General features: G+C 42.0%; 1 protein-coding gene across 8 annotated transcripts in view; it reads left to right on the forward strand.

Moving 5' to 3' along the window:
• PDSS1 (decaprenyl diphosphate synthase subunit 1) overlaps positions 1 to 24,044 on the forward strand; it is a 55,412-nt gene that overhangs the window by 10,170 nt on the left and 21,198 nt on the right. For 6 of the 8 annotated variants that reach the window (XM_089903933.1, XM_089903948.1, XM_089903928.1 and 3 more), the window contains exons 5-7: positions 7,176 to 7,317; positions 11,042 to 11,153; positions 11,250 to 11,359. In XM_089903933.1, the coding sequence (XP_089760059.1) occupies positions 7,176 to 7,317; positions 11,042 to 11,153; positions 11,250 to 11,359 (364 nt within the window). Of the gene's footprint in view, positions 1 to 7,175; positions 7,318 to 11,041; positions 11,154 to 11,249; positions 11,364 to 24,044 lie in introns of all 8 variants that reach the window. The other 2 variants (XM_089903955.1, XM_089903949.1) reach the window with 2 other exon arrangements.

Consider the following 24,044-nt stretch of genomic DNA (forward strand, 5'->3'; position numbering starts at 1 on the left):
GGAGGCATTGGGATGTGAGTCGTGACTGTGGCGTACATTTGGGTGGTACAGTAGCCTAACGATATTATTCTCCAAGCCCCAGCTTCTTGAGAATACTTACTTCCTAAGGACCCTTTTGGATCAGGCTCTTAATAGGCCAAATATCGAGCTGTTAATTTCCAAGCCACTTAAAGCAAGAGGGGGTGGGGAATGGGGGGAGGGCCTGGGCCATTTGTGATTTTGCTTGCTGAAAGAGGTTTAGAGCCATGTGGGGCAAAGGTAAAAGATTCTGGGCAGGACCACGCAGGCCTCTGTTTCTAGCTGATGCCGCCAGCAGCCGTTCCACTACTTCACCTGCCTGCTTGCTGGTGTTGGCAGGACTGCGAGAGGCCTGCTTCATCATTTGACAATCACAGTTTAATGGCTTATTAGACATCATCGTCTTGCTTCTGAGATGTGTATTACATAGGTTAACAGTAATCCTGGAGGGGATTTTGGAAAACAGAATAAACAGATACCTTAAGAAATGGGGGATGGGGGAACTACCTTCTGTGAGTTTCTCTTTTTCCTGTATTAAGCTTTTCCGTCGTCCATTATGTGTTCCCTGCTAGATCACTTCACTGGGAGTTCTTAACCTGAGGTCCGTGAAAGCTGGGGTGGGGGGTGGGGGGGTCTGTGAGCCCCTTAGAATTGTGTGCAGAAATTTTCATATGTTTGCATGCAAAGGTATACATGGCTTATAGCATATTCTTAAAGGGTAATATGGCCCCCAAAACCTTAAGGCTTCATCTTTATTTTTCTTCTGTGCATCCTGATAACTACAGTACCTGGTCAGGTAAGGTAGGATGCATACAACAGATAATCAGACTTGAAAGGTCCAGAAAACAGAGTTGTGGTGGATTCTGAGCCACGCTGCCCAGATCCCCCTTCCCTGAAGGACCCTTTGCCCCAGCTGCTGGGCCAGTGTTGCTGGTGGAGAGCCTTCAGTTCGCAGCCTCTTCAAGGGTTGCCCCAGCTGCAGAGAATCCTCTCACCTTAGCCAGTCCACATCCAGGGACTGACAGATGAAGGGCCATTCTAGCTCCAGAGCACACTATGGAGTGGCTGCAGCTATGGATGGGCCTGCACTGCAGAAACTTCTCCCTTTACCCTATCCTCTTGTCTCCTCCCCCTCCCTCAGGTGTTGATCCCAAGGGCATTTCTGAGTAGACATTCTGTACTTTAAACGTGAGAGTCTGCTTTCCCGAGAACCCAACCCTCAACAGAGTTCAGCAAAACCCAACTACCTGTGGGTCAGAACTTACCTTATCAAAGAATCCAAGTCAGAACTGAGCTTTATAAAGAATAGATTTCTATGAAATTGCTCTACTTATTGACCACAACACAATTAGTGTCTCTTCTCAAACAAGCCAAACCTGTCCTACTCAGAGACCTCATTGAAGGCACCTGTTCTTATCATCAGTCTGACACCATCAGTTTCTCGTGGAAATCTTCTGGCACTGGAAAGTGGATATCACTGCCAGTGATTGGGATAACAGGCCTACTCAAGTTACATTGGGCACAGATCTGTTGATCTTGACTGTACAAATGGTCAAGTGGCATTGAATCCCGCTAGTCTAGTTTACAAAGCCAGACATTTGATTAGATAGAACAGATAAGATGCAGTTTTCACATTAGTAAATAGGTCAAGCTTCCAAATGCCATAAAACTCTTAAATTCAGAGGAAGTAACTTTTGTGATTGTCATAAAGACAAAGGAAACTACAAAAACTTACTCTAGGGAAACTGTAACAAAACAGTCATCACAGCACCAGCTCACACGAATGATTCCTAGAGTCAGGCCGCTAGCGATTCTAGAACCATTCTTGGTTTCTGTGTGTTCTCAATCATTGAGCCAGCTACTGCTGCAGTGGCTTATGGGTTAGGAAGGTTGGTGCCACGCGAAATATTTTTGTCTTTAACCTAGGAGATGGCACTCTTGATGTGTCCATACTCATAATTAAAATGGATCTTGATGTAAAGTCTGTAATAAGGGATACCTGCTGAGGTAGAGGAGGCTTTGATAACCAGGTGGTTGTCCATTTCATGGGTGAGGTCAGGCCCAAGCCTAAGGGGAACATCATTGAGAGCAAGGCGGCTATGGGGCTTTGAACATAGTGTGTGCTCACTCGTTGGCTCCCACCACCCAGGGGGAGGCTGATTCTATCACTGAAGGAATCAACGTCTACACGTTCATCAGCTGTGCTCAATTTAAAAAACCCAAATGCTGCATTCTTTTGCACCCTGGATCCTGTGGAGAAAGCCAGCCTGGATAAGCTGCAGGTCTGAGATATCATCATGGAGTCACTCTCCACATGTCCAGGGCTTCCAAAATGCAGTGTTTCTTCAGTGGCAAGAAATTAACCAGGAGCATGAATCCTGCATCATTTACGATGCAACTTTGCAGACATCTGTTTTTATCTGGATATAAATCTGAAAGATTCAGGAGCTGCTGCTCTTGAACGTCAGTTAATTTTTCTTGATACTAAAACTGCTGATGGATTCGTTACTGTTAGGATCAAGTTTAAAACCGCTCTTCCCTCCAGAGAAAGGCAGTCTCCACTGTAGTCTGGTGCGCTTGTTTGGGTTTTTTAAAGGTGAATGGCCAGTGACCAAGGAAAATGGCGTGCTAAGCAAGTTGGAGCTCACAGGTATCCCTCCTGCACTCTGCTGTCCCTTAGAAGGAAGGCACCTTTGATGTTCATGCATCAGTGTGCCAGTAAGGAATACAGGGAAAGGGAACAAGACCGCAGTGGCTGGGGGCAGAGGCCAGGGAACAGAAATATTGGGCCGAGGATGAGAAGCGAGAGTGAGGGGTGGGCAGGAACGCCTTCCGTCCCCCGCGTTCAACCTGGACGCCACTGCGGAAGGGGAGACACTTCAAGGTCGTGTCAGTAATGTGGAGAAACAAGATTTTAGACAGATGAAGTAAAATCAAGTGATTTTAAGAACCAGATCACTGAAAAGGAAACACTTGCGCATCAGCAGAAGAGGATGGTGAAAGTAAGAAACTGTGTTAGGCTGAAAAATGGCCCCACAGAAGTATGCACGTCCTAATCCTTGGGACCTGTAAGTGTTACATTATATGGCAAGTAAAGGGTCTTTGCAGATGTGCTTAAGTTAAGGATCTTGAAATGGGGGTGTCATCCTGGATTATCTGATGGGCCCGAAATGCAATCATTTGTATCCCTAAAGAGGGAGGCAGAGGGAGATTGCCATTACAGAAGAGAAGGCCGTGTGAAGATGGAGGGGAGAGACTTGAAGGTGGCTGCTTCAAGCTTGTGGCCACAAGCTAAGGCCCTCCAGCAGCCAGCACAACTGGAAGGAGTGAGGAAAGGATTCTCTCCTTGAGACTCTGCAGGAAGCCTGGCCTTGCCGATACCTCCATCTCAGTTCAGGGAAACTGCTTTTGGACGTGTGGTCTCCAGAACCGTGGGAGAATTTCTACTGATTTAAACCACCAAGTTTGTGGTGTTTTGTCACCGGGCCACAGGAAACTGGGACAAACCCCATCGTTCACATCATATCGCACGAGTGCGGAGAGTGTGCCTGCTGGGACTTTTCTCTCCCTCTGGAGGTACCGCTTCCGGATGCACCAGATCTGGCAGCGCAGACCCAGGGGGGAGCTGAACACTTTCCACAGTGTCAGTAGTTGAGGGACCCAAACTTGTAGCAAGTCAGCTCAGTGGCAGATAAAGATAGAATCTTAAGTGACGTGGATATATTGTTCAGCATACTGAAAACTTCAATGTGTGTACTTTTATCAGGTAACAACTAGGAGATGCGGTTCACATCCTGAAGAACTTTAGAGACAGAGAGAGACTTTGTTTGCGTTTTAACTAGAGAGTTCTTCAGTACCAAACTGATAAAGTGTTCATTCGTGCCTTTAAAACTCGAGATGATGCGAAGTGTCAGAGAAGAGGAGGTCACCCTCCCGTGACTGTGCCTTTCAGAACAGGGGAGACTTCCTGCCCTCCAGCTCCGAAGAGACTTGGGGAGTCGTTGGCATAAGACCTTTAAACTGGGCCCCCAAGTTTCAGGTCATGCCTGCAGTTTAGAGGCGGGGCTGCAGGGGGGCAGCAGAGGCTGAGCTTGTGTCAAATCCCTTCTCAGGAGAAGCTTCCGTTTGGGGCTTGCAGTCAGTCAGGCGAATACCCCACTTACAGAGCAGCATGTCCCCAACTTTGTGTGTCAGAATCACCAGGACTGCTGCTTCAGAATGCCAGTTCCTGAGCCCCATCATGAGGGATCCCAGTTCCTAAGTCTAAGGAATTTTCAGTCTATTTTCAAGAGTATTGATTTTGACACGGTGGGCAAGAGATGATATTTAAGAAACACTAATCTTGTCAGAGTTCTCACAAACAAAGTGAAACGCTTCTGTTTAGAATTGGCAGAAGAAAACAAACAGAAGAACATTGGGAAATAGAAACAGAGCCTTCTGTAACCCAGCTGAGAACTCTGGTCTTTATACAACCTCTGTAGCTTTGGGAATAGAAACTTCTCTGTCTCGGTTAGAGTGAAACCACCTTTACTGTTTAAATTCTTCTGCTTCCCTCAGTTGTTGCAAATCAAGGTAACCCATTGATACGGTTTGATTTTCTTTTTGGAGACAGTTTTCCCACACTGGGGGTTTACTTGTCATTTCTTTAAGACTTGGCATTATATATCAGTATGAATAGGAGGAAAAAGCATTTTATTTAAATCACATGTGAGCTTGGTGAAGGGTATGTGGGGGGTCATTATATTATTCCATCTGTTTCCGTCTGTGCTTGAAATTATTCATTATAAAAATGTTGTTTGAAATCTAATGAAGAGAGAAAAACCTGACTGTTGTGAGGGGCTGGCTGAGTCATCGCACGCTCTTGCAGGTGTGAAGGATGGAGGACAGAGCCACCTTTCGAGACTCAGACTCGGGGCCTCATTTTCTCCTGCTGTCTCGCCTGACTGGTTTTTCTTAGCACCTCTCCCAGAAGTTGGGAAAGTGTGGCAGCTCTTTCACAGCAGGAAGTAGACATGGTGCCCAGTTTTTTGAAGGCATGACTCAGTTCGGTACTTCGAAGATTTCATCTTCAAAACAGTGTGAGTTGTTTCTGTGATCTGTAAATTTGGGTTCCAGACCATTATGCTGTACTGTGGACACGTAGTGACAGTATTTTCCAGATAGAAGCTGGCACATGTTAACAGCTAATTGTGCAGGAAAAAGTACATCAGATAAAATGATAAAGCATCTAAAATGTGATGTTTATCCTATGTAGGGGCTGTGTCACGATGCCAAATAACTTTCTAAGCAAGAATCCTGATTTCATCAATTTAGCCATAGAAAAGGCATTTTTACATATATGTAGTCTATGAAATTTCAAGATATTTTAAGAAATCTTTGTTTTAATATCTTCAAATTACAAAAAACTCCAGTGTCTCAGTGAGTACTGCCATTTTACTGCAGCCTCCCAGCAGGACCCCTGCCTGCTGACATAGTTTGTGGTAACGGAAGTGGTGCCCGACCTCTAAATACATGAGAAGGGCTTAGAGGTCTTACCAGTTGTTTAAGGTAAGATCTACTATTGATGAGTAGCAAGTGTATATTTCATCAGACTGAAATTCATTGAGAAAATGTTCTAAAGAAATAGTCTTTCTATTTATGTAGAAAACAACGGTAAAAGTCTACATCTTTTCTTGTGCATTAAGATAGGATCCAGTAAATTTACCTGAAAAATACTTAAGGTCCAAGCTTCCTTCTATAGGGTCTGTGAGTTTCTCACAGAAGGATTCAGAACAAGCTCTTGGAAGCCATCCAAAGCTCCATTTTCTCATAAACTAAAGTAGTTTTACAGGATGATTTGTCCCTCCCCTCTGTTTCTTTACTTCTCCCTCCTCAGAAGAATGTGTTGTGATCCAGAAGTGTTTAGAACTGTTATAATTGTGACATTAATAAATAACGAGCGGCACTTTACAGTTGATTTCTGGGCTAAAAGCAGTTGGAAGATTCTGAGGTTTAGTTCTAAAAATCTTAAGTAAGAGTTGCTGGTAAAGCACCATATTTTAAAATTACATTTCAAGCAAGACGGGAAGATAGTCTTCAGGCTGATTTAGTGTTTGTAGTTAAATTCCAGCATCTTTAGTGTTAGTTACACTTCATTTTTCATGGCTTTCTGCTGGATCTGAGGAATTGGAATGAGCACTGGCTTTTGCAGATGTTCAGATTAAGTTTTTAAAGAAAAAAAGTCACATTTCAGTATCCCTCTCTCTTTTCTCCCCTCTAAGAGAGAACATGGTGATATTTGAAAAGTAAGCTATAGGAATAAATAAAACATTTAGTTAGCGTGTGTTTGAGCCAGGCTTCTGTTTTAGATTCAGAAAATTCAGTTGGTTATTTCTCCAGTTTGATTTTCTTAAAATTCAGTTTTTTTAAATTCCCATAGATGATGATGGTGAGAATAATGATGATTAAAAAGAAATTGGCGTTCCCTTTTAACTGTAAAAGTCGCATCCAAGTATCTTCTTGGGAATGTTTCTCCTGTATTTTGTGTTAAATCTGGGAAATGAAAGTTTAAATTTCTAATGCACAGGTTAAATTTGAATTGGAATTCACATTCCAATATGAATTATCAATTCATATTGGTAACCAATATCAGTAGCCAATTGGAATTATGAATTCCAGCTCTCTTGGTTATCAAGGTCTTCTTACTAAATATTTAAGACATTATTAAAAGCTTTGAACACAGTGACCTTTGGTTCTTTCATACACTTCTTTAGAATGCTCTTCACCCATCTTCCCCATCCACCCCTGAAATTTAATTGTAACCTAACTGTAAACTTGACCAACTGACCAAGACTACTGTTATGGGACATAACGATGATTCTTCAGCCAGATACCCAGACATCTCAGGTGTTTATCCTTTTTTTGTTGTTAATTATACAAATTCCACTTCTTAGTGTGGTGTCCCGAAAACATAATCTTGGTGCAGGGTATCTTGTGCATTTTTAAAATGTTCTCCAAATGATAGAATTGGCTGTGTAGGGAAGCCAAAGTTTTTATATAGTTTCTCTTAGAGAAATAAAATTCTTTATCCTAGATCCGATGTCCAGTTTTCACAAGATGATTGCTGAGAAGGTTATAGGCGGTGTCTCTGTTAAAAAGCATTGCTTTCTGTTAACTAGAAATGTGCAAGCAAGCCAGCGTGCCATAGCCTTAATTGCAGAAATGATCCACACTGCCAGCCTGGTCCATGATGATGTCATTGATGATGCGAGTTCCCGAAGAGGAAAACACACAGTTAATAAGATCTGGGGTGAAAAGAAGGTACGGCCTTTTGGTTTTTTAAATCTTTCTTATTAAATCCCATACTCTTTGGATTGCATTTATTTTCCAGATTTGTCTCATTAAAAAGTAAAATATGGGCTTCCCTGGTGGCGCAGTGGTTGAGAGTCCGCCTGCCGATGCAGGGGACACGGGTTCGTGCCCCGGTCCAGGAAGATCCCACATGCCGTGGAGCGGCTGGGCCCGTGAGCCATGGCCGCTGAGCCTGCGTGTCCGGAGCTTGTGCTCCTCAACGGGAGAGGCCACAACAGTGAGAGGCCTGCGTGCCGCAAAAAAAAAAAAAAAAAAAAAAAAAAGTAAAATATGCTTCATCAAATGTGGTCTTCCAGCTTTCAAAATAGTTTTCATGTCTGGTCTATATACAGATGTTTGATCATGGATAACAGCACAGAAAAATAAACTTAGTGTTCCTGCTTCTTCACAGTTTTATATAGAATTTGGTTAAGGAAGGAGATTTTTGCAGTTATCCAAAAAGCATATTTCATGAGGAATCACGCCTTTTACTTTGGGGCTTATATTACTCAGATTCACTTTAATTGTTTAACCATTTACTAACTGCCACATGAAAGAGTTTCAAGGCAAGTAAATAAATAAAACTAATATATATATATATGTATAAATATACATACATATATACACACACATAGTCATACACATCTGTATCAATCTCAGAGGGATACTGTTCTCCCATGAAATTTTTACCTTTTTAAATAGAAGCTTTATAATTGAATAGTTCATGTATATTTTAAAGCATATTTCCACATTATTTTATTAGCATTTCTTGAAGGGGGTGTGTAGAATGTGGCATCTTGTTTAAGGATGTTTAAATCATGGGTTGAGGAAGGGGATAAAATTCAGCAAATAAAAGGGAAGATCCACGGGCCTTCTGGGAGCAGGCATCTCCCGCCACACATGCCCTTCCCTTGGCCATCCTGCCCATTTGAAGCACAAACAAAACATTAATGTGAATGAGTTTTCCCTCTCCATACCTTCCCTGCCCTCACATGTCTGTAATACCTGGTTCCCACCTGTTTTCTAATCGTATTCAAAGAAGAAGTATACCTTCATTATTATCTTTACATGCTGGTTTTTCTTTAGCGCACATGATTTTGTTAAATCTTTTTATTTCCGATTTTAGATGAAAAGGTTTTGTGTCCTATTGACAGAATTCTGTACATCAGAATGTTGGTAAAAAAGGGTGGAGTTTCATTTTGGAGAGGCCCTGGGTAACTCTATGACATGTCCTGCAGTCTGCTGTGTCTGTTTTCAGAGCCTGTCCTTAAAGCTTTATACTTGAGCCCTTGGGCAAGGGGGAGGATTAAGTGAACAAGTTAAGATTTTTCTCCTGACTGGTCCCCTCTTGTGACTGCCTCTGCTGTTGGGGTCCTCCATCCTTTTTTTTTTATTATTAATTAATTCATTAATTTGTTTATTTATTTATGGCTGCGTTGGGTCTTTGTTGCTGCGCGTGGGCTTTCTCTAGTTGCGGTGAGCGGGGGCTACTCTTCAACGCGGTGCTTGGGCTTCTCATTGCGGTCGCTTGTTGTGGAGCACGGGCTCTAGGCGTGCAGGCTTCAGTAGTTGTGGCTTGCGGGCTCTAGAGCACAGGCTCAGTAGTTGTGGCACATGGGCTTAGTTGCTCCACGGCATGTGGGATCTTACCGGACCAGGGCTCGAACCCGTGTCCCCTGAATTGGCAGGCAGATTCTTAACCACTGCGCCACCAGAAAAGTCCCGGGGGCCTCCTTTGGAAGACCGTGTTTACACTGTCACCTGCCTCTTTCAGCTGCAAGGCTGGTCTGCCCTGCATGGGGCCACCTGCTAATCTCCCCTTTTTTGCTCGTTGAACAAAACTGCTGTGTTACCAATAAAAATCCATTCGCACAGCACCTCCTCCATGAACCCTCATTCCCCTGTCTGGGTCCCTATCCCTTCTTTCCCTTAACCCCTCACCCCAGCCATCCCCAGTGTGGCAGCTTTAGTTCCAAATGCTGGAAGCTTTTGGCCTCTGGGATCCCCAGGGCCAGGAGAGGAAAGAGGCAAAAGCCTAGGGATCCTGAGCCCTCAGCTGCTAATGATGTAGGGTGGATGATGGATGTGTGTGTACCTATAAATCATAATGTGTACAATAACTTTATATTTTATTTATTTTTGGCTGCATTGGGTCTTCGTTGCTGCGCGTGGGCTTTCTCTAGTTGCGGCGAGTGGGGGCTACTCTTCGTTGCGGTGGGCAGGCTTCTCATTGCAGTGGCTTCTCTTGTCGCAGAGCATGGGCTCTAGATGTGCGGGCTTCAGTAGTTGGGTCACGTGAGCTCAGTAGTTGTGGCTCGTGGGCTCTAGAGCACAGGCTCAGTAGTTGTGGCGCACAGGCTCAGTAGTTGTGACGCACAGGCTTAGTTGCTCTGTGGCATGTGGGATCTTCCCGGAACAGGGATTGAACCCGTGTCCCCTGCATTGACAGGCAGATTCTCAACCACTGCGCCACCAGGAAAGTCCCACAGTGACATTATAAATGTATATTTACATCAAGATACCTTATACAGTATATGTTATATAAAATGATTAGTTGGTAAACATACTGAACATCACTAATTTTAGATACTAGAGAACTAACAGACAATAAAAACTTGGGACTTCCCTGGCGGTCCAGCAGTTAAGACTCCACGCTTCCACTGCAGGGGGCATGGGTTCAGTCCCTAGTTGGGGAACTAAGATCCCACATGCCACACGGTGCAGCCAAAAACAAAAACAACAACAACAAAAAAAAAACTTAAAATGTGGTTATGTTGCAAATTCTGTGGATTCAAATTCCACAAACTCTATCATTCATAACTACTCTATAACACCTATCCATATCTTTAAGTATGCAAATTAGTGTATTTGAGTACAGCATGTAATTCGGTCATGAATAACTTATAATTAGTTGCAAATACAATGCAGACGTTTGTTCACAATCTAAAGAAGATTGGGAAAATATTGATTGGTGTTCAGTGAAAAAAATGTTTTGTCCTGGAATGAGGGGCAGTGTAATAGCGTTCTAAGAGCATTGAACTTGGAGCCACGATTCCTTGGTTTAGTTTTCATTGAGAAAAGCATGGGTTGGGCCGTGCACTGGTGTGTACTAAGTACTAGCTGGATAATTCCCGCTACATGCCCTTAGGAGTTTGGTAAATAGGAAAAATGTGGGAAGACAGCAATATCCAAGGGGTGCTGTGCTCACAAAAGATCAGAGTGAGGGATCTGAGTGAACTTCCTGCAGGTGCCGCCTGAGCTAATTCTGCACATGAGTCTGCCAGGTGATGAAGGGGAAGGACTTTTTTGAGCAGAAGAAACAGTAAGTGCAAAGGCACAGCCACATAGTTTGATGGGAGAGCGAATGGTCCAGCGTAACTAAATGAAGGCAGTGACATTTTGCTGGGGCTAGGGATGAAGCCAGAGGGTCAGGAACTTCCATCTCTAGGCATTCATTTCTTCAGCTCTGAACTGGAGAGGCAGACTGGGTCATCTCTGAGAGCCCATCCAGTTCAAACAGCATCCCAAATCTGTAGCTGATTATAACGTAATCCTGCTGAGGAAGAGGAAGGGGAAAAACATATCCAGGATGACCCCCTCCCTACCTCCCATCCTGTTTCTCTTCTGAGAAGTTAACTTCATTGTTGGCTCCGATGCTCAGATACTTTTCTCTGAAAGTTTTCTTCTCTTCTAGGCTGTCCTTGCTGGCGATTTAATTCTTTCTGCAGCATCGATAGCTCTGGCACGAATTGGAAATACAACTGTTGTATCTATTTTAACCCAAGTGATTGAAGATTTGGTGCGTGGTAGGTTAATTCTGACTCTTCTTCTTTTTTATTCAATCTTATTTTTTTGCCAAGCAAAAAAAAAAACCCTCACATGACCACTTTCCTTTTTTATAGGTGAATTTCTTCAGCTCGGGTCAAAAGAAAATGAAAATGAAAGATTTGCACACTACCTTGAAAAGACGTTCAAGAAGACTGCAAGTCTGATAGCCAACAGTTGTAAAGCAGTATGTACGTTCTGTCTCTTTTCAAGTTAAAAACAAACAAACAAACCTCCTAGTTCTTTCTTGGGAGCTAATTCTCCTAGAAAAAATTTCACTGGAGAACCTTAAAATAGTAACCGAAATCCCAAGAGGTCATTGAGAAAAGAGTTGCATCCCCAGACAGTGGAGAACTTCTGCTGAGGTTTCCATTTTTGCTGTCTTCTTTTGCTATGCAAACATCAACTTTTCATCTTTCCTCCCAAGAATTGAATCAAAATAAGCTTTATAATATATTCCCCAATCTAATTTCCAAATGGTGTAACATTTTTTTAAATTAATTAATTTATTATTTTTGGCTGTGTTGGGTCTTTGTTGCTGCATGTGGGCTTTCTCTAGTTGCGGTGAGCAGGGGCGGTGTACGGGCTTCTCATTGTGGCGGCTTCTCTTGTTGCAGAGCAAGGGCTCTAGGCATGCCGGCTTCAGTAGTTGTGGCACGTGGGCTCAGTAGTTGTGGCTCGTAGGCTCTAGAGCGCAGGCTCAGTAGTTGTGGCGCATGGGCTTAGCTGCCCTGCGGCATGTGGGATCTTCCCGGACCAGGGATCAAACCCATGTCCCCTGCGTTGGCAGGCAGATTCTTAACCACTGTGCCACCAGAGAAGTCCCTAAATGGTATAACATTTTGAACAACTTATCGTAAATAGTTTCTCTTGTGATTATCACACACACTGTTTCTTACGTTTTACGTATAAAAAGTAATGAAGTGCTGTGTTCTTAAGTATAATATTGACCTGGGAGAAAATATATAACTATCAGATTGTACTAGTGTTCTGTATACTTTTTTTATGAGTAGTAGATCCTCCCAGTTATATGAAATATAGAGAAGCCATTTTCCTTCCGAGTATAAGTTGAGTGTGAACCATAACTTTTTTTACCCCTTGCTTTCTCTTTGGCCTTCCCTCTACTCTTCGCATAGTTTTTCTTTTAAAAAATCAGTTAGTATTATCCTTAATCTGTAGACTAAACTGTGGTATTCACTGGTAGCCCATGAATGAGAGACAATTCTCTCCATAGAATTGTTCATCTGACTGTCTCTCAGCCTAGCAGATATAAATGAGATGAAAACTGGGCAAGTAAGAGTCCCTTGTAATTAAAGCAACAAGAAAGGAAGACTTCTAAGGGCCAAATGTCAGTTGCTGTCGTGATACATAATTACATAATTATGTAATAATTATACCATAATTACAGTTAAAGAGAGCTTTTTCTCAGGCCTCTCAGGTGAAAAAGTCCTTTGCCAGTAGTGCCTCTATTTGGAAAAGTGTCAAGAAATGTGTAATTGTAAGCCAGAAAAGAATGAGAGCAACATTTCTTCCTAAAAAGACCTAAGTGAAACCCTAAGGAATGTGAATTATGTAGAACATGCTGGCCACAATCTCAGCCATTTTTGTCTTTTTATTGAAAGAGCATTTTCTTTTTTTTATTATTATTATTTCCAAGAAATTGCGAGTGTAGCTTTCTAAAAAAAGAGAGACAGACAACAATATGATAGACACTAGAAAGCTAAATAAAAGAATAACTGATTTAAAATGGGGGCCATAAAGCTGATGCCAAAATCTCCATGAAGATGGAGACCCATCCTCATAAGGCACGTCACTGTGTTAGGGGAAGCCCAGTAACAACTTCACAGGCCTGAGGCTGCAGTTAGAAGCACTAGCAGGTAGTGGGGCTGTTGGAACTGGAAAACCTGAGGGTCATTGTCCACACAGGCCCAGGGCAGCAGCGTGACACGGGAGCCAGAATATGAACTAGTGCACTCAGTGATCGAGTCCTACAAGGGCCCGCAGAAGTGGAGCCACGTCACCAAGGAAAGACTTACTTCACTCTCCTCTGCTTAGGAAGCCAAAGACAGGATAGCACGTGTATTCGCTTATAAAGAGGACCTCATCCTTCACAGATTAGCAAGTTAAAAGTGGACTTGCATGTTAATATGGCCCGAACCTCGTTAAAAATGAAATGTTTTATACTGTCCACTAGGAGGCATGCTGGCATCACCCCAGAACTACCCACTTTTCATGCGATTTATTCCTAAGCTCCAGAGCTGTTGGAATAATAAAGCAGAATCTTAGTGTGAGCTCTCTGAATAAAAGTTTCTATATTTAAGTGCCTATGGGTAGAGATGTTCCAGAGGTGTTATATATTCAGAATTGCTATGTTTGTGCAATCTTGGTACTTAAAACGCAAAGACGTGAGCTCTGAAAGAACGCATGCAAAGCAAATTAGAGATGCCAAAAGGAAGGAGTAAGGAGAATTTAAACATCAGAATCATTATAGCAGAACTAATGGAATTCCAAGATGTTAGGGGAATTTGAAGGAAACTTAATAGCTTAAAATTCATTGTCCTAAGAGCTATTTAATGGAAAATAGTATTAAGATTAAGAGAGGACTGTTTAGGATTGCTTTGGGACACTGATTGATGTTAAAAATAGAAGTAATCTTGAAAGATGATTGGCTCCTTGTTTCTACACATAGTCATGCAAAATACGTTGTGTAGCTTACCAATGAACACTATGCCTCGTTCCCCAGAAAATCTGATGGGAATGAGACCAGAGGGGTGGCCCATCCGGTGTTACTCAGTCAGACAGTAGCTGAGCTGGGATTTGAACCCAGAGCTGGGTATGATAATCCTGCAGATTCATGTATTTTTCTCATTTCTTTCTGAATTTCTTTTCTCTCGAGTGCTGCATGTGGCCTGGAATCAGTTGACTGTCTTCCTGTTACCTCATTTTCAAAGCTACAGAGGGCCACCACAGAATTTTGGTTTGTGGGTCATATCTGCTGAACACCTATTTTTGGTTATGATAGTCTTATCTAATCTACAAATAGACCTTATTCAAATTTTAACAGTTGTTTTAATATTGTTATATCAGTAACAAATGGGAAAATTTTTTTCTGGCCCAGGATCTCATGTGGCGTTTAGTTGTCAAGAATCTTTTTTCTTTCTTTTTTCCTTTTTTTTTTTTTGTTTTTGTTTTTGTGGTACGTGGGCCTCTCACTGCTGTGGCCTCTCCCGCCACGGAGCACAGGCTCCGGACACGCAGGCCCAGCGGCCATGGCCCACGGGCGCAGCCGCTCCGCGGCACGCGGGATCCTCCCAGACCAGGGCACGAACCTGTGTCCCCTGCATCGGCAGGCGGACTCTCAACCACTGCGCCACCAGGGAAGCCCTTCTTTTTTTTTTTAATTGAATTATAGTTCATTTGTAGTATAGTTGTGTTAGTTTCAGGTGTACAGCAAAGTGATTCAGTAATATCTGTATCAGATTATTTCCACCATAGGTTATTATAAGATATTGCATATAATTCCCTGTGCTATACAGTAAATCCTGTTGCTCATCTGTTTTACTTATAGTAGTTTGTATCTGTTAATCCCATACTCCTAATTTATCCCTGCACCCTCTGGTAAACATAAGTTTGTTTTCTATATCTGTGAGTCTGTTTCTGTTTTGTATATAGATTGATTTGTATTGATTTTTAGGTTTCACATATAAGCGATATCATATATTTGTCTTTCTCTGACTTACTTCATTTAGTATAATATTCTCTAGGTCCATGCAAATGGCAATATTTCATTCTTTTTTGTGGCTGAGTAATATTCCACTGTATATATATACACCACATTTTCTTAAACTGATCGTCTCTTGATGGGCACTTGGGTTGCTTCCATGCCTTGGCTATTGTAATAGTGCTGCTATGAACATTGGCGTACATGCATCTTTTTGAAATAGAGTTTTCATCTTTTCTGGATATATGCCCAGAGTGGGATTGCTGGATCATATGGTAGCTCTATTTTAGTTTCTTAAGGAACCTCCGTACTGTTTCCATAGTGGCCTCACCAATTTACATTCCCACCAACAGTTCCCTTTTCTCCACACCCTCTCCAGCATTTATTTGTAGATTTTCTGATGATGCCCATTCTAACTGGTGTGAGGTGATACCTCATTGTGGTTTTGATTTGCATTTCTCTAATTAGTGACGTTGAGCATCTTTTCATGTGCCTGTTGGTGATCTCTGTGTCTTCTTTGGAGAAATGTCTATTTAGGTCTTCTGCTCATTTTTTGATTGGGTTGTTTGTTTTTTTGATACTGAGTTGTATGAGCTCTTTGTATATTTTGGATGTTGACCCCTTAATGGTCACATCATTTGCAAATATTTTCTTCCGGTCCATAGGTTGTCTTTTCTTTTTGTTGATGATTTCCCTTACAGTACTGTGCAAAAACTTTTAAGTTTGATTAAGTCTCATTTGTTTACTTTTGCTTTTATTTCTTTTGCCTTGGGAGACTCATCTAAGAAAATATTGCTGTGATTTATATCTAAGAATTTTTTGCCTATGTTCTAGGAGTTTTATGGTGTCATGTCTTATATTTAGGTCTTTAAACTATTTTGAGTTTATGTTTGTATATGGTGTGAGGGAGTGTTCTAATTTCATTGATATACATGTAGCTGTCCAGCTTTCTCATCACCATTTGTTGAAGAGACTACCTTTTCTCCATTGTATATTCTTGCTTCCTTTGTTGTAGATCAACTGACCATAGGTGTGTGCGTTTATTTCTGGGTTCTCTATCCTGTTCTGTTGATCTATCTGTTTTTGTGCCAATACCATGTTGTTTTGTTACTGTAGCTTTGTAGTAGTATTGTCTGAAGTCTGGAAGGGTTATGCCTCCAGCTTTGTTCTTTTTCCTCAGGATTGCTTTGGTAGTTCTGGGTCTTTTGTGGTTCCATGTAAATCTTAGGATTAGTTGTTCCAGTTCTGTGAAAAATGTCATGGGTATTTTGATAGGGATTGTATTACATTTGTAGATTGCTTTGGGTAGTATGGCCATTTTAACAATATTAATTCTTTCAATTTGAGACTGGGATATGTTTCCATTTCTTTGAATCATCTTCAGTTTCCTTTATCAATGTTTTATAGTTTTCAGTGTATTGATTTTTCACCTCCTTGGTTAAGTTTATTCCTAAGTTGGTTTGGGGTTTTTTTTTTTCTTTTTGATGTGATTTTAAATGAGTTTTTGTTTTGTTCTGTTCTGTTTTGTTTTTTTTACTTTTTCTGATATTTCATTGTTAGTGTAAAGAAATGCAACAGATTTCTTTTTATTAATCTTGTATCCTGCTACTATGCTGAATTCATTTATTATTTCTAATAGTTTTTATGTAGAGTCTTTAGCATTCTCTATATAGAGTATCATGTCATCTGCAAATAGAGACAGTTTTACCTCTTCTCTTCCAATTTGGATACCTTTTATTATTTTTTTTCTTGCCTGATTGCTGTGGCTAGGACTTCCAATGCTATGTTGAAAAGAAGTAGTGAGAGTGGGCATCCTTGTCAAGTTCCTGAATTTAGTGGGAAGGCTTGCAGCTTTTCACCATTGAGCATTATGTTGGCTGTGGGTTTGATGTAAATGGCTTTCATTATGTTTAGATATGTTCCCTCTGTATCCAGTTGGTGAGAGTTTTTATCATGAATGGATGTTGAATTTTATCAAATGCTTTTTCTGCATTTATTGAGGTGATCATGTGGGTTTTGTCTTTTCTTTTGTTAATGTGATGTATCATATTGATTAATTTGCATATGTTGAACCATCTTTGCAACCCTGGAATGAATCCAACTTGATTATGGTATATAATCTTTTTTATGTATTATTGGATTTGGTTTGTAATATTTGTTGAGGATTTTTGCATCTATATTCATCAAAGATATTGGTCTGGGGCTTCCCTGGTGGCGCAGTGGTTGAGAGTCTGCCTGCCGATGCAGGGGACACGGGTTTGTGCCCCAGTCTGGGAAGATCCCATATGCTGCGGAGCGGCTAGGCCCATGAGCCATGGCCGCTGAGCCTGCGCGTCCGGAGCCTGTGCTCCGCAACGGGAGGGGCCACAACAGTGAGAGGCCCACATACCCCCCCCCCCACAAAAAAAAAGATATTGGTCTGTAATTTTCTTTTTTTATTGTGTCTTTGTCTGGTTTTGGTGTAAGGGTGATGGTGGCTTCATAGAATGACTTTGGGAGTGTTCCCTTCTCTTTAGTCTTTTGGAATAGTTTGAGAAGGATAGGTGTAAGTTCTTCTTTGTATGTTTGGTCGAATTCCTCAATGAAGCAATCCAGTCCTTGACTTTTGTTTGCAGGGAGGTTTTTTTTTTTTTACTACAGATTCTATTTCACTTCTGGTGATTGGACTGTTCAAATTATCTGTTTCGTCTTGACTTAGTTTTGGCAGGCTGTATGCTTCTAGAAACTTGTCCATTTCTTCTGGGTTGTCCAATTTGTTGGCGTAACTGTTCATAGTATTTTCTTATGATTTTTAGTATTTCTGTGATATCGGTTATAACTTCTCTTCTTTCATTTCTTATTTTGTTTATTTGGGTCCTCTCTTTTCTTCTTGGTGATTCCTGGCTAGAGGCTTGTTGATATTGTTTATCTTTTCAAAAAACCAGCTCATGGTTTTATTGATTTTTTTTTTTTTAAAATAAAATTATTTATTTATTTATTTTTGGTTGCATTGGGTCTTCGTTGCTCTGTGGGCTTTCTCTAGTTGTGGTGAGCAGGAGCCACTCTTCGTTGCAGTGCATGGACTTTTCATTATGGTGGCTTCACTTGTTGCGGAGCACGGACTCTAGGCACGCGGGCTTCAATAGTTGTGGCACGCAGGCTCAGTAGTTGTGGCTCGCGGGCTCTAGAGCGCAGTCTCAGTAGTTCTGGAGCACAGGCTTAGTTGCTTCATAGCATGTGGGATCTTCCCAGACTGGGGCTCGAACCCATGTCCCCTGCATTGGTAGGTGGATTCTTCTTTTTTTTTTTGGCGGTACACAAGCCTCTCACTGCCATGGCCTCTCCCGTTGCGGAGCGCAGGCTCAGCAGCCATGGCTCATGGGCCTAGCTGCTCCGCGGCACGTGGGATCTTCCCAGACCAGGGCACGAACCCGTGTCCCCTGCATCGGCAGGCGGACTCTCAACCACTGCGCCACCAGGGAAGCCCAGTAGGTGGATTCTTAACCACTGTGCCACCAGGGAAGTTCCTATTGATATTTTAATCTCTATTTTTTTCTTCTCTGATCTTGATATTTCTTTTCTTCTGCTGACTTTGGGTTTTGTTTGTTCTTTTTCTAATTATTTTAGGTGGTAGTTTAGTTTGAGATTTTTCTTATTTCTTGAGGAAGGCCTGTATCACTATGAACTTCCCTCTAAGAACTGCTTTTGTTGCATCCTGTAGATTTTTGTAAGGTTGTCTTTTCATTTTTGTTTGTCTTGAGGTATTTTCCGATTTCCTCTTTGATTTTGTCATTGGCCCATTGGTTTTTCAGTAGCATGTTGTTTAGTCTCCATGTGTTCATTTTATTCCCCCTTTTTCTTTCTGTGGTTGATTTCTAGTTTCATAACATTTTGGCCAGAAAAGATGCTTGAAATAATTTCTGTCCTCGTAAGTTTGTTGAGGCTTATCTTGTGTCCTGGTATGTGGTCTGTTTCTAGAAAATGTTCCATGCATGCTTGAGAAGAATGTGTATTCTGGGTTTTTTTAGATGCAGTGTCCTGTAGATATCAATTAAGTTCACCTGGTCTGTTGTGTGATTTAGGACCTCTGTTGCCTCATTGATTTTCTGTCTGGAAGATCTGTCCATTGATGTCATTGGGGTGTTAAAGTCTCCTACTATTATTATATTCCTGTCAGTTTCTCCCTTTGTGTCTGTTAGTATTTGTTTTATGTATTTAGGTGCTCCTATATAGGGTGGATATATGTTAGCAACTGTAATATCCTCTTGTATTGATCCCTTTATTGTTATATAATGTCCTTCTTTGTCTTTCTTTACGCACTTTGTTTTAAAGCCTGTTTTAATTTGAATATTGCTATGCCTTCTTTCTTGTCCTTCCCATTTGTATGAAATGTCTTTTTTCATCCCCTCATTTTGAATCTGTGTGTCTTTCACTCTGAAGTGAGTCTCTTGTAGGCAGTATATTGTAGGTTTTTGGGTTTTTTTTTTTTATCCATTCTGCCATTCTGTGTCTTGATTGGAGCATTTAGTCCATTGACATTTAAAGTAATTATTGACAAGTATGTATCTAGTACCATTTTAAACCTTGTTTTCCAGTTGATTTTGTAGTTCTTGTTTGATAATTTCTTCTTTTTGTTTTTCCTTTTGTGGTTTCATGGTTTTCTTTTGTATTATGCTTGAGTTCCTTTCTTTTTTGGTTTTTGTGAATCTGCTGTATGTTTTTGATTTGTGGTTACCCTGGTGTTCAAGTATGTAGACTCATAACAGTATCTACTTACTTTAGACTGATAGGTTCAAATACATTCGGAAAGATCTATATTTTTTCGCTCCTGTCTCCCACATTTTGTGATTTTGATGTCCTATTTTACATCTTCATGTTCATCGTTTTGCTGTTAATTGTAGTTATAATCACTTCTACAAAATTTTTTGATTGTTTTTTAATCTGTGTGCTGTCGTATTTAAGTGATCTTCAGTCCTTTTATATATTTGCCTTTCCTATTATGTTTTTCTCTTTCCTATAGATTCTTGCTTCTTTTCTATTTAGAGAAACCCTTTCAATATTTCTTTTAGGGTAGGTTTAGTATTGATGAGCTCTTTTAGTTTTTGCTTGTCTGAAAAATTCATTCTCTCTCCTTCTATTCTAAATGATAATCTTGCTGATTAAAGTACCCTAGATTGTGGGTTTTCCCTCTCAGGACTTTGAATATATCATGTCACTCCCTTCTGGCCTGCAGAGATTCTGCAGAGAAATCAGCTGGTAGCCTTATATGGGGGTTCCCTTGTAACTGACTCTGTTTTTCTCTTGCTGCCTTCAGAATTCTCTCTTTAGCTTTAACTTTTGCCATTTTAATTGTGATATGTTTTGTTGTAGGTCTGTTTGGGTTCATCTTGTTTGAGATTATTTGTGTTTCCTGTACGTGGCTATCTATTTCCTTCTTTAGGTTTGGGAAGTTTTCAGCCATAATTTTTTGAAATGCATTTTTGGTCCCCTTTTCTCTCTCTTCTCCTTCAGGAACCCCTAATTATGCATAGGTTGGCACACTTTATATTATCCCATAGATCTCGTATGTTGCTTTCATTTTTTTTCATTTGTCTTTCTGTGTGCTGTTCTGATTGGGTGATATCCATTATTCTGTCTTCCAGATCACATATTTGTTCTGTGTCATTTAGTCTGCTTCTGGATTGTTTTTTATCTTGGTAAGTGATGTGTCTAATTTTGATTGGTCCCTCTTTACAGTTTCTAGTTCCTTGTTACGGTGATCTGCATTTCTTTCAATAGTTTTTCTTAACTCCTTTAGCATTTTTTTACCTCCTTTTTGAACTCAGGGTCTAGTAGACTGGTGAGCTCTGTTTTATTGGTTGTTTTTTCAGGGTATTTCTCTTGTTCTTTTGGGAGTAATTCCTCTGCTTTTTCAATTTCACTTAACTTTCTCTGTTTCTACGAATTTAGGAGAATCAGTTGTCTACTGTGGTCTTCAAGGGGTGCTTTTATGTGGGAGTGTCCCCACGTAGACTGTGAGTCCGGTATTTTTGGTGTGAGGCCTGTTTTTGGCGTGGATGCCAGCTGTGTCTTTCCTCAGAGTGTGCTGGCTATTATCCCCTTGATAAGGGGTGTGATTGGTGTTGTGGTGACCAGAGCCTGCACTGGAAGTTGGGTGGGACCTCCTCTTTGCTCTGTGGCTGTCACAGCCCTGTCAGGGGCAAGGTCTGCTCCCCAGGTGTTGGAGTAGGTGCCCTAAGGGTTGGGTTCAGTAAGGCTCTGTTGCCCTTGAGAGTGTGCTCTGTTCCAAAGGAGGTGGGTGCTGAAGCAGGTGAGGCCCATGTGGCCACCATGAAACTATGCGCCACCAGTGCAGGCATCTGCACCTCTGCCCAGAGGCAGCCCAAGGTCATGTCTCTTTCTCTGTTGTGTTTTTCCCAGACCTAGTGCTAGGCTGTGGTGTGGAGTGGGCTGGTGCTAAGGGCTGGGGCGTTGTGGCTGCAGGCGGCTGTGCTGCTGCCTGGGACTTGATCTGCCTCTCCCAGGACCTGTTGGCCCCAGAACCAGCCCCAAGCTGCGGTGTGGGGCGGGCAAACCAGAGCATAGCTGCTGGGGAATGAATTGCTGCATACTCCTCCCCAGGGGCTGTCCGCCCAAGACGAGCATTTCTGTGGCATCACCCGGTGTGTGCACTAAGTCTGCATACCAAGTCCACCACTGACGGACCCAGCCCCGCTATGTGCACGCAGACAGTGGGCTCTGAGGTTCGGCCTGGACCACGCAGCAGGCCCTCCCGGCTGTCTCCATGCAACTAGACCAGGTCCTCTCCAGGGCCCGTCCACCCCATCCTTCTGAGATTCAGTGCCTAGCTGCTGTTTATACTAGTAGCCCCGTCTGGCGTGCGTTTTGGACTGGGAAGTGCGGTGAGGTGGCAGGTGTCAGTGCCCGTTTTGGCTGTGACTGCTGGTAAGCCCGCACACATGCACTCCTCACGAGCAGAGTCCAGCCCCTCCAGCCCCTCTGTCTGTCCCAGTGGACCTCCCAGCAGACGGGGGGCTCCCCAGGGTGAGGGCCTGCCTTTGTGGACCTCTCCTCCTTCACCATCCCTCCCAGGGCCACCAGTTTCATCCTGATGCCTTTTTTTTTTCGGCCTATGCAGTTACGTAGAGATCTTTTTTTGTAGCTTTAGTTGTATATGAAATCTTCTGCCAGTTTGCAGTTGGTTTCCTGTGAGAATTGTTCCACATGTCAGTGTATTTTTATGTGTTTGTGGGGGGAGGTGAGCGCCACGTCTTCCTGCTCCGCCATCTTGCTCCTCTCTCTGTCCTGAATCTTCAGTCTCTTCTAACCTGGAACAGTTCCTCAGTCTTTCTTGGCCCTTATATCACCTTGATATCTTGAAGAGTCCAGGCCAGTTATGTTGTTGAGCCCCTCAGGTTGGTTTGGGTGGTGTTTCTCAAGATGGGGTCCAAGGTTGTGAATTTGGGGCAGGCACACAACAGAAGCAGTGCTGTCCCTTCAGGTCATCACATGGGGAGGCCGGGTGCACCATGGCCCTTTGTCCTGTTACCGGTACATTCATTTTGATCACTTGATTAACGTCATGTCTACCAGGTTCTTCCATTTAAGTTGACTGTTTTTCCCTATTTGGGGGAAGTATTTTGAGATTATGTAAATGGTTCTGTTTCATATCAAACTCTGACTCTGCTTTTAACATCTATTTGTGATTCTTTCCTGAGACAGTTGCCAAATGACGGTTTCATTCCATCATTTCTTCCGCACATCACTTCTACAGTAGACTTGGTATTTTATTCTAAGGAAGAGCTTATCTGTATGGACTCTTGGGTTCTATTTTAGTCTATGGATTGTAACCATTACTGTTATTTTAATGCTCAGCTGTCCCATATTTGGCCAATGGGAAAGGCCCTTTAACCTGACTCCTGTGTCCTATTAATCTGTCCCTGTCATTCTTTCAGTACTTCCTTAATTTCTGGCAGGAGATGTTCCAAGCTTGTCTTGTCCTCCCCAGCGCTGGCATCCATCATTTCTCCAAGGGGTGCTGGTTCCTTTTGGTGGAGAATGGTATTTAGAAATCAAGACCTGGACACTGGGTATCATTGCTCCTAGGCTCTCCCAGTGGACAGAGCTAGGGAATTTGTGTGTGTATAATCTCTGTATGTGGATATGTGTATAGCTATGTCTTTCTCTATCCAACTGTGTTTATTCAAACCCTTGAGGTATCATATTTTTATCATACTATAAGTTTCATGATTTATACCAACATTCTGTCTTTCCATACTTGTAACTTCCTTCCCCAAAAGTAAGAAACGTGGACCCCATTCTCTGCAACGTATTTATTTGCTCAATCCTAGAATATACCATACGGGGTTAAAAGTTGATGGCTCATATCTCTGTGAAAAAACCTAGTAGTTCAGTATTTATAGTTCCTTTTGTCTTTAGCTTGAGGATAACATTGTCACAGTTCTGTGTTCAAAATTTACCTTTCTCCCTGTCTCGCTGCAGTGGTTTTATTATTTGAAATATAGTTCGGTTCCTTTTTATTCCATTTTAGGGATTCCCTTCCATTCTGACTGATTTTGTGCTTTGGTTTCGAGGTGATTGTTGTTTCTAGCGTGTGAAGCATTAACGTGGCTCCGGAAGTCAAGTGTACAAGAGGTGACTGCCCACTCATCCCTTTCACCCTGGCCGTACCCAATCCTTTCCACCCACTCTGTAAGTCACCAGTCTCCTTAGTGTCTGCTTCCTCCTTCCTGTGTTTCTTTTTACACAGATGAGCACATACATGCATGTTATTTCCCCTTCTTTCTTACAACAAAAATCAGTATTATACTCTACTGCTTTCTGTGTTGCTTTTGCATTTGCTTTCTGCAGTTAACAGTATACAGTGGATGTCAGTCCATGCCGATTTGTAGACTCTTCCTCTTTTTAAACAGCTGCATCGTATCCCACCGTGTGGATATGGCATGGTTTACTCAGCATTCCTATATATGGACATCTCGATTTCTTATATAACTACAAATAACACTGCAGTGACTAAGCTTGTGCAGATGTATTTTTGTGTTGTTAGAGGTGTGCCTTTGGGCTCTGTTTTAAAGTAACGGTGTATGTGGTTTTGTTAGAATCTATCAAACGTCCCTCCACGAGGGCTGTGCGTATGCGTTTCCACCAGCAG

The sequence above is a fragment of the Delphinapterus leucas genome, chromosome 2, assembly GCF_059928025.1.
Source record: "Delphinapterus leucas isolate spDelLeu-1000000601 "Yukka" chromosome 2, BTC_Dleu_Yukka2, whole genome shotgun sequence".
In the NCBI taxonomy this organism is placed as follows: domain Eukaryota; kingdom Metazoa; phylum Chordata; class Mammalia; order Artiodactyla; family Monodontidae; genus Delphinapterus; species Delphinapterus leucas.